General features: G+C 43.3%; 1 protein-coding gene across 1 annotated transcript in view; it reads left to right on the forward strand.

The window, feature by feature from the left end:
• CAB39 (calcium binding protein 39) overlaps positions 1-7513 on the forward strand; it is a 43236-nt gene extending 35723 nt beyond the window's left edge. The window contains exons 5-9 of the mRNA XM_075417536.1: positions 1438-1606; positions 2354-2413; positions 3015-3080; positions 3932-4075; positions 4941-7513. Coding sequence (XP_075273651.1) covers positions 1438-1606; positions 2354-2413; positions 3015-3080; positions 3932-4075; positions 4941-5129 — 628 coding nt within the window. The 3' untranslated portion in view covers positions 5130-7513. The remainder of the gene's footprint in view (positions 1-1437; positions 1607-2353; positions 2414-3014; positions 3081-3931; positions 4076-4940) is intronic.
• Positions 7514-10491: the final 2978 nt, after the last annotated feature.

The raw sequence follows: 10491 nt of genomic DNA on the forward strand, positions 1-10491 counted from the left end.
TCTGACAGGGATTGTTGAAACATGTATTCGTAAGTCAGGATGTTTGAAATGGGCATTTAGTTAGCTTTAACGACTTAAATGTTACGTCTGGTATCCAACTGAGTCAAATTCCTGTAAAGTTAAACTGTGGGGTGAGTTGCAGAAAGTTCAGTAGATTTCAAATCTCCATGACAGGCTAAATGGGAAAATATTGCAGGATTTAACATGAAAGTTAATTAATAAGAAAATATTTTTGTATGGTAATATAGTTAGTGCTTAGTATGCACAATGATACTTTGCTCCTGAATGACTCTGGTGGATTTAAATTAGCTTCCAGTGGTACAGGACGAAGGATCTTTAGGTGGGAGGCAGGAAGGTATATGAGAAGCTTTGGCTGCTCCAGAACCAGGTAGGAGCAACAGACGTCACTTTTCTGTAGGCAGGGATATGTTATGTTGCAGCCTATGGAGATGAGTTCTTGGTTTGGAAAGGCAGGCCCATCTTCATCCAGGTCCCTACTATCAGCTTTCTTGGGAAAACACGGAGCTAGCAGCAAGTGCAGAGGCGTGTTCCTACCAGACATGTCTGAAACACACTGTGGTGGGGTTCTGGCAGCTGCTGTTGGCGTGTGCTGAACTCAGCTGAGAGCGCTCTGCTGTAGTGTTGGAGCAAGAACGCCTGCCAGGGAAGCCTGGTGACCATTTCGAAGCGAAGCCGCCAGGGATGGCTTCATCCCTTCCATGGGATCAGTGACGGATGCGGCCCGGAGGTCGCTGGTAAGAAGGTGCAGCTCCGTTGCTGGAGGCGGTGGGGCCTGGGCTGCAGAGGTCTGCAGTGTTGTCCTTGCAGTCAGAGGACGCCATGGCCGGCATTTTCTGCTGGAAGCCTGGGGTGTGTAGAGCAGCCAGTGGTGCTGGCCACGGCTTAATGAAAGAGGAGACGTGGGTTTTGGTACGATGTTCTTAACCTGAATGAGCAGCTCGTTATCCCAGCTGATCGCTCTTGCTGTGCAGGCAGGAACACAGCGGCGTCTGCGACGGGGGGAGCGGTGCCACCACACTGCCCCGCAGCGCTGGCGTTGGGGCTGGCTTTACGTGAATTGCTGCCGGGTCTAAAGCAGCTTTCAAGACAGAAATCACTTACTGCTTTTCCAGATGTCTGCAATCCCATCAATATGAAAAAAGAAAACTGATTTTGAGCATGAAGACAGTATTTTTGTTTAGTCGTGTTTCTCACAAAGCCGTTTGTGTTGGCTATGATTTGGCATTTAACTGGCAGTGATACCAGTAATATTTCGTAGGAGTATTTAAAAGTGGAGTTTAATGCAGCAAAAAGTACTTCTAATTTTTTGAATTTTTGTTTGCCTGGTTGCGCTGAAAACTGTGTGGTGCTGCAGTGCTAACTTGTGAAAGTATTTGTAAAGAATCATTGGTGTTTGTTTGTTTTCTTTTTAAATAGGTACGAATCTCCAGAAATTGCGCTAAATTGTGGAATAATGCTTAGAGAATGCATCAGGCATGAACCACTTGCTAAAATAATCTTGTGGTCAGAGCAATTCTATGATTTCTTCAGATACGTGGAAATGTCAACATTTGACATTGCTTCGGATGCATTTGCCACATTCAAGGTAATTTGCATACAACATTTGTGTTATTGTTTCTGTAGCTCTCCGCTACGCGAACCCAGATGTTGCACTTCACATTCTCGGGCAAACCAAGCCTAGGAGAGGGGAAAAAAGATAGGTGTGATGCAAATGGGTAAGCTGGGCGCTGTTTGTCCTTATTTCTCGGAAGGCAGGACATTCCTTTAAATTTGTGTACTGTGTTCCTGGTAACTTTTATTCTGCAAGCAAGATTTAAGCTGTCGCACGTTAGCTGGATGCATGTGCGCTTCCACGCCAGGGACTCCTAAATCTGTGTCTCCAGCTCCTCAAGTGAGCAAACTCCTCTGCATTCGTTACAAACCTGAGTATATTTGGTGCTGGTGCTTTGGGGATTTTTTTTTTTTGTGGTCCTAAAACAACCGGTTATGGGACTATAAGCATAATATTGATCAGTATTAAATAGGGAGTCTTAACCTTGGTTGCGTCTAGTTCTGTGCAGAGCATAGCCTTGATCCGTAAGTGGCATTCTTCAGTGCTGATTGCACAGGCTGTTTACCTGTGTGAATGGACAGAACACATAGCAGGCCTTTCCTAGGGGATGCCAAGATCTTAGCAATGTCCAGGTAACAGCATTCGTGTCCAAAAGTTGTGTGTTTAATGAAATAGCAAGATTTTCTGTTGGATGTCTTATGTCTGCGTAGTGTTTCATGAGAATGTGTACGTACTGTTTAGGTACTCTAGTGCAAATACTGGTTTTGTGCTCTTTTACAGGATTTGCTGACAAGACACAAGTTGCTAAGTGCAGAATTTTTGGAACAACATTATGATAGGGTGAGCAGATACGTTTCAATGTTCAGAATTTTCTAGTGCTGTGAATCTTAGGTGAAAAAAATCAGCGTTTTCATTCCTTGTTTAGCTTTGGTTTTGGAAGTTCACACACAATATTAAACCAATTGACCCGACAGTAATTTCTGCCAAGCAGTAGAACTAAGCCCAAGACCTCGCCGTTGACTGTGGGAAGGCGCAGAACGCCGCGGGGCGGCAGCAGCCCAGCCGTGCCAGCACCGCAGCCGCCGGCTCCAGCGGAGGGAAGCCCTCCGCCCCGCCTGGGGGGCTGCTGGCGCGGGGGCCAGGCCCGGGGCCAGGCACTGGTAGGGCTTGAGAAAGAAGCGGGTGACTGCTTCCACCGCGTTGCAATCTGAACACTGAAGGCTCCAAAAAGAGTAAATGGATTTTTTTTATTTTCTTTTTTGTTTTTTAAGCATATGCAGTGTTGAAACAGCGGTGACTTACAGGAACCGCCTGAGGTTTCAGATTTTGTTTACATTGTTGTTATGCATTTTCATCTTCTCCGATTTGTTACAATTCTTTGGAAGCAGGGTGCGTATGACACTCGGAAAGGTCCTAACCCTGCTCTTTATTCTGTGTTTAGTTCTTCAGTGAATATGAGAAATTACTTCATTCGGAAAATTATGTGACAAAGAGACAGTCACTGAAGGTAAGGCAATTTTGTTTTCTTCTTAAACACAAAGTTAGAGAATTCCTTTAATTTCAAGGTGGATTTACTTTAATTGAAATGGCTTCAGTAACTGCCTTGGATAGTGTTTATTTGTTCATCTGTTTTAATTCTTCGGATCAGCTAGATTTCGTTAGTCCAGTCATTCCGTCGTTCAGTGTCCAGCATGCACCAAGGCATTTCTCTCCCTGTGTGGAAATGGCTGTGTGCAAGTGTGTGTGTTTTTGTTGGGGTTTTTCGTTCAGCAAATCTGGACATGTTTTAATACAATTTAATACAGGTTCACATCATGTGACTGGAGCAACACTTAATCTTGCATTCAGGTAGGTCAGCAATAGTGGCCATAAATACAATACATAACTTGTAGCAGGGGTGGTGCTTGTGGGAAATACCCTTTACTCCCTTCTGGACAGAGAAGGTAGCAAAAGAAGTGTAAATATTTCTCCTTTGGAGTACAAACTTTCTTAGTTGTTTGGGTTTTTTTGTTTGTTTTTTAAAAGCACGTTCTTACTGATGATGTACAGCTTCTGTATAAATGAAAGAAAAAATGAAATCATGAGGAAAAAAGAATGCAAAAGACTTGTCTTTCAATTCCAATTCATAATAAGGGGGGGAAAAAAGGCGATTTTTCACTTGTGGAGAAAAAGGAGAAACTGCATCGTCGAAAGAAGAGGAAAATGTCCCCTGCACTGAGAAGTTCAGGACACTCGAGTTCTGTTATTACTATTTACAGGCTGGTATTAACTGCTCGGTGTGTTTGAAAGCACTCATGAAAAAGTTGTTTCTTATGTCCAATGTCATTGTTTTCTTTCGGGCTTGTTTTTCGCTTTTAGCTTCTTGGTGAGTTGTTATTGGACAGACACAACTTCACGATTATGACGAAGTACATCAGTAAACCTGAAAATCTCAAACTAATGATGAACCTGCTTCGAGACAAGAGCCGTAACATTCAGTTTGAGGCCTTTCATGTGTTTAAGGTATGTGTAAAAAAAACCCCAGTAAAACAGATGACACAGGACCCCCACCAGAAGTGGTTTAGTTGCGTAAACTACTTAGCTGAGCCTAAATGAAGCTTATCTTAATGTCTGCTAAGTGGTTAAATAAAGAGTGAGCTAACATTTGTCTTTATTATGATCCCTCTTTACAAATAGCTATCTTTGTGCCTTTTGAAAATTGTTTAGAAACCACTGAAGGACATTCATATGATTGTCAGTGTAATCTCTCTTAGAAAATGTTGGAATGAAGGAAGATGAAGTGCAGTAGGGTAGGGAGGAATGCACGATTTCGTGTGAAATCATGAAGCATCTTGGAGTTCCAAAGTGTTTTCATCACGCTGCATGGTCTACGAAGGATAGCAGTATTTTAGTTGTCACCTAAATTTCAAAGCCTAAATTGTAGTTTGCACTTTGTAACAGACACCTTCTGATTTTGCAGCAGACAAGCAGATAGTGAAGAGCCTGGACATACAGTTTGAGGTATAAAAGCTTTCAGTGAACGTTAAGATGCCCATCCGATGATGGACAGAGTATGAAACCATGCACTTGCTACAGAATTTAACCGTGAGGTGTCTTCAGTTGTTTCTGCAGAGGGTGTTGTGGCTGATCACCTCCTACATACTGAATATACTTTGGTACTGGTGGTCAGTTTCTGATTAAAAAAGAAGTAATTTTATTTAAAACCTTGCATTTACTCCATTATCTTTTTCTGTAGAGATGCTGGAATCTGGAATAACTAAAACATCGTTTTAAGTTGTTGTCGTCACCGTTTTGTTGGCTGGATTTGTTTTTTAACTTAGCCTTCTATTTCCTACCATTATGCTAAATGCCTTTTGTTCTCTTGCAGGTGTTTGTAGCCAATCCTAACAAGACGCAGCCTATATTAGACATCCTTCTAAAGAACCAGACCAAACTTATTGAGTTCCTCAGCAAGTTTCAGAATGACAGGACCGAGGATGAACAATTTAATGATGAGAAGACCTATTTAGTTAAACAGATCAGGGATTTGAAGAGACCAGCACAGCAAGAAGCTTAATCTCCAATAAACCCTTAAGATATTAAACCCAAATTCAGCATTTGCTGTTAGATATTCAGCATCAGGCACTCTTATCGATTCATGAGGAACATTACTGCTAATCTGCTGTTCAGTGAACGGTTTTTGTTTTTATCTTTTCTTTTTTAGTCCAAGTTGAAAAACATAGCTGCTGCTTTCTTGCACAATGTGGACTTTCTTGATATTTGTGTCATTTCAGAATTCAAAGACACTGCTTGTTTTAGGAGTCCTGAAAAGAAAGATTCTAGGTTCGTGAAAGCAAACATATAGATACTAGTTTGGTTTAGAAGAGAAGGTATTAATGTAGTTAAGTAACAGGTTGCATGCTTGCAAATCTGAATAAATCTGTATGTTTGCACTTACCTTGTTTGAGATATGAGCACAACGTGACCTGTGCATACCTGGCACCATAGTATAAGATTATATGCCTTGATTTTAAAAAAACAATGTGCAGTGCTTTATTTGTAATCAAAGGGGAAATGTATCTAAGATGTGAGCTTAGTGGGATAAAAAGTTGTCTTGCAAATAAACTGTTATTGAAACTTAGCAACTTTTAAAAGAGTGAAATCTCAAGTTTCATAAGGAAAATGTATATATGCCTTTCACTGCTTTATAGAACTTTTTTTGACATGATTTGATTTTTCTGAGAATTGACTTGTAAACTTGGAAATATGTTCTGAGGGTTTTTGTTAATTTTCCTTTAAAGGTATTTCAGACAGTAGACCTAGCAGTGACATTTTGCATTTCATTTCAACAGTGCTTGCTGGTTTCTTTTGTATATAACTCCTAGGCTGCTCATTTCTTTAAAATATGATTTAATTTGTACAGCAGAGGAATGTTATTGTATTAGTCTGTAACTATTACCTAATATTGAGTTTTGCAAAATGATTGCTCATATGTAATTGAATACTTCAGATCACATGGAAATGCTGATTTAACAACCTTAAGTACTGCAGCATTAAAAGGAGAAAAAACCCAAACAAATTCTTTGTATTCACTTACCTAGCGGGGTGCCATCAGTTAGGGTAGGCTGAAATAGAGAACTGGAACCCGTTGTACTACGTTCTTACTGCGTAGTGTTGGCCTTACTCAGTTAAACTAGCATTGTGCTCACCAGCTCTGCAAGTGGCCAAGACTGTGCGAAATTACTGCTAATTCCTCTCACTTGGGGGGAGCCCGCAGTGCAGCGTTGCTTTCTTACAGTGAAGAACTCGGTGCCGTAGTTGTGAAAGCGAATGATTTGATTCCTTCCAACTTCAGGAAACAGTTCCGTAGCTGTCCGAGGGTAACAAAATGATTTAATTTTGTTGATTTCGTTCTTTAATGCTGCAAACTATCAGTATTTATAAAAACAAAAAGCCCAACTGATTTTGCACCATGTTTTTGTTACTGTGACCATACAAAAGGAATCTACTAAGTATAGCTAAATGATGTTACTAAAAATGTATCTGTCCATCATATAGTGACGCTGAGATTGCAGCTGAGCAAACTGATGGGCTGGAGTCTGGAAGTTCAAATTCTGCATGGCTGAATCCGATTGGGAATGCTGTAGAAAGTGTTGGTTGCTTCCTGTCCTCTTCCTAATTAACAGCTGGCGCAGTCCGCACGAGGAAGCTCCCAAATGACGTTTAAGCTGATTTGAAAGCCTTCGCAGGGGAAGTCAGATAGCTCCAGAAAACTGAGCTTTCGCTCAGCTGTTTAAAATTGCTCTTAACGTTATAATTGGTCTTTTAAACGTTTGTGAGGTATCCCGTGCAAACGGCTCGTTTTGCCTGTAGGAAAGAAAGCAGCGTGCGCTTCCCGAGGACTGCGCGCAGGCAGGCGGGGCCGGCCGGGGCGGGGAGCTCGGTGCTGGCGGGCCGGTGCGCCGCGGCCGAGGGGAGAGCATCGTCTGCCGGGTTACTCACCGGAACGTGTGAGCCTTCCTCTCTGGAAACATGTAGACGTGCTAAAGATCTATATATATGTAAAGGAGGGAAAACATTTGGGCTGGGATAGAGGTTACTCTATGTTAGGCCTCGGAAACAGTGGCTATGGTGGCTTTTTTAATATGTGGAAACATTTGAATGTTGGCTTTGGAAAAGGAGTTGTATTTAAATTAAAGCTCATTTGATGTGCTCTTTGTATTAGAAAACTATTGTTCTGGAAGTGGTTTCTTATCTGCTTGAAGGCTTAAGGGTATTACTAAAAGTTATTTAAATGTGAGCGGTTTTTGGTTTTGCCTTTTTTTTTTTAATTAAGAGATGTATACAATTGTAATTCTACTTCCGTGGTAGCATTTCATTTCTCCTGAGGAAAATGCGTTTCTTATCCAAAAAATCTGACTGGCCCCATAATTTAAATTGAAATAAAATTTTGAAGAAAAACGTGTGTTCATTACTGTGTTACTGAAGAGGAAGAGGTTCTTGTGGATGTCTGTCTGTTCTCCTTTATTGCCCTAGAGGGATTCAGCTTGCTTGCTTTGAAATGTGAAATAATTTTAAATCATGAATAGCTCTGGCTTGCCAAAACATTTTTACGGACTTTAGACCAAGTGCTCTGTTAGAGATGTAGTCAGTTGTGATGGCCTCTCTTGCCTGTTTGTAGCGATATTTGCCAATCCTGTTCCTTTTCTGGGTGACGAAGGGCACAGAGAGGAGACGCGTCTGGAGGCAGGACCTGATGGGGTTGGTGGAAGTGAATCCTTGGCAGTTTTTGTCCCTTCCCTTCTCTCTAAATTTCAGGGCTGAGAGCGCGTGCGCTGGGCAGCTCTTCCCTGAGGAAATGCCGTGCTCTCTCGGCCTGCGAAGCGGTCCGCTTCTGTCCCTTGCTCACAGGCAACGCCCCAGGGTAGGCAGGGGGCGAATGGCAGGAGCGTGTGTGACATTTGAAAAGAAGCAGCACACCTTCAGGAGTCTCTGGTGCAGGTTCTTCAGGTGGTTTTGTTCAGCAAAATCAGTGAAAAATCTGGTTTGCTGCCAGGAGCACGCTTACCTTGCAGAGAAAAATTTGCTTTAGTCTTTTACAGCCCTGGCTGGAGGCTACACCCGCTCGAGCCGTTGCGTGAAGAGTTGGTGCTCTTCTCCCTCGCCGACAGCCAGGTCCCAGGTTACGAGGGGAAGGAGCAGTTTATACTGGTAGTCAAACAGGTTCCGAATTTTACTTCAAAGCACAAGTGGCCAGGTTGGGTGCTCGCCGGGGTGTCTGGACGGGAGGAGGCGTGGGCGACGCGAAGCGGTGCTGCGCTGACCTGACCTTGTTTTCCCCGCAGAGCTGGGCAGCAGGAGCTGCGCGGGGAGCTGCCGTCTCCAGGAACCCCGGTGGAAGTTGCCCTCGGGGCCCGTGGGAGCAGGTCGTGGACGTAGCTGCTTTCCGTGAGTTTGCTTCTGGTTTTGCCTGGCTGAGTCCTTCCTAGCAGGCAACTTCATGGGTTTTCCTTTTGCTGCTACCCTTTCCTCCCCCCGCTCCCCCCTCCTTTATTCTAGACCTTTGCTGGCTGCTTTGCTGAACGATTCCCTGTCCGCGTTGCTGTCCCTGACGTGGCTGTTCCGTGAGCTGGTGCCGTCTCGTTGGGTGCAGCAGCTTTGTTTTCTGGCATCGTTCTGGTTATGTTTCATGATACACCTGTGCTCCTTTCTCCAGAGGCGTTGGCGTTTGTAAGGCCGTTTGAAGTGCTGATTCTTTCAGCTTTCCAGCATATTATAATTCAGATTGATTGTTGTATCATAATTGGGAAAAAAAACCCTATTCTTTGCATGTAACCTCTTTAAATTAGCGTTCAGCTTAATCTGAGCCCATTGAATTTGTGAAGAGCTGTTTCCAGTGTGTATTTAGAAGTGTACCTAGGTAGATCCAGTTTAAATCCCAAGTGACTGGAGGCAGCTCAAAATATCAGAAAAATCAAAATATGGAATGAGTTTAAAAGGAGGGCGGAGAGCGACACTGCGGTGTGTTGCAGTCTTTGACAGAAATCGGTTATTTTGTGAAAGAAAAGACCTGTTCTGCTTCCCACTTAAAGATATCTGCTGACTCATCTCTAGGTAGAAAAACACCACCGCAAAACCCGAAGTTAAACAGCCAACGTGTAATTACGGTTTTGGTAAGCGTGCTGTATTCACAACAATTTATAAAGGCAAGCTCTGTTTTAGAGGGCTCATACTGGAGACTGACTGACACAACACAAGCGAGGATATTTCGTTTTCTTGCTCAGAAATGCACTGGCCAGAACCGATTTCTCTGTCCCTTCTCAGAAATGGACCCTTCCTTCTAAGGGTTCCCTCACCGCCTGTCGCAGGGGAGCGTTCCAGCTGCGTTGTGCTGGGGCTGAGCCGAACACCAGTACTCTGCGTTGCGTCCCGCGTCGGGAGGCGACGCCAGCCGAATTGCCCGACGTCTGCCCAGTAAGCGTGAAACTGCAGGCTGATCGAGAGGGCACGTGTGGGGGGAAGGAAGATGAAGAAGATGCTGTAATAGAAGGATATATTTTAGATATGTTTTAGAGGGGGTGGATCGGTTTGGAAAAAAAAAGTGATAAATACACATGGTACTTTTTATAGTTATTGGAACAGCTATGTATGCACTATTTAAAATAAATGATTACGGCTGGAGTTGTTTGCTCCTGCCTAAAATTAGATCGGCAGTAGATGTTTTTCCATTTGTTTCCCAGCAAGTGCCTTGTCCTGAGCTGTCGTGGAGGATCCCCTTACAGTTCTTCTGCTTCCTCTCGTGGCAGCCGTTGGGAGTGCCTCGCGTCCCACCGTGGAGAAACCCGGGCTGAGGCAAACGTGAGTGGTGTTAACAGGGTTCTGCTGTTGAAACAGATGTTGAACTGAATTTGATATTGCTTAGTGGTATTTAGAGACTTGCAGGAGAGGGTTAAGTTTGCGTGTAATCTGAACAAAACCAGGAATAGAAGCTGTATACTGTATATATATATATTTTTTTTTAGGGCTGTTTTGGCAAGTTTAAGAATGCTGTGTATTCTAACATGAATAAATACGCCCTCTGTTGTAACATTCATAAATAAGCCTTTGTAACTATAATTTGGGGCATCTAAATAAGGCATGCAATACCACAGACAATGCAATACTACATGTTTTACAGTGTTTAAACAACAGCGGTGTGAGCAAGCCAAGTTTTTGGCCTCAGCTCTTTAACAGACTCTACAGATCGCACGGAATTAAAAGAAGGTGTGTTACTAAAAGAAGTAAGACTGTATTGCAGGCATCTGGACAGGTTGAGAAGTGCAGTCTGGAGAGACGAAAAGGTGCAGAGGTTCACCTGGCTGTAAAACATAGCTTGCAGCAGCTGAATTTCCTCCGCTTTTTCCGTCTCTGGAATTACGGAGTGCTGGACCACGCCAGCT

This window comes from Opisthocomus hoazin, chromosome 4 (genome assembly GCF_030867145.1).
Source record: "Opisthocomus hoazin isolate bOpiHoa1 chromosome 4, bOpiHoa1.hap1, whole genome shotgun sequence".
In the NCBI taxonomy this organism is placed as follows: Eukaryota; Metazoa; Chordata; class Aves; order Opisthocomiformes; family Opisthocomidae; genus Opisthocomus; species Opisthocomus hoazin.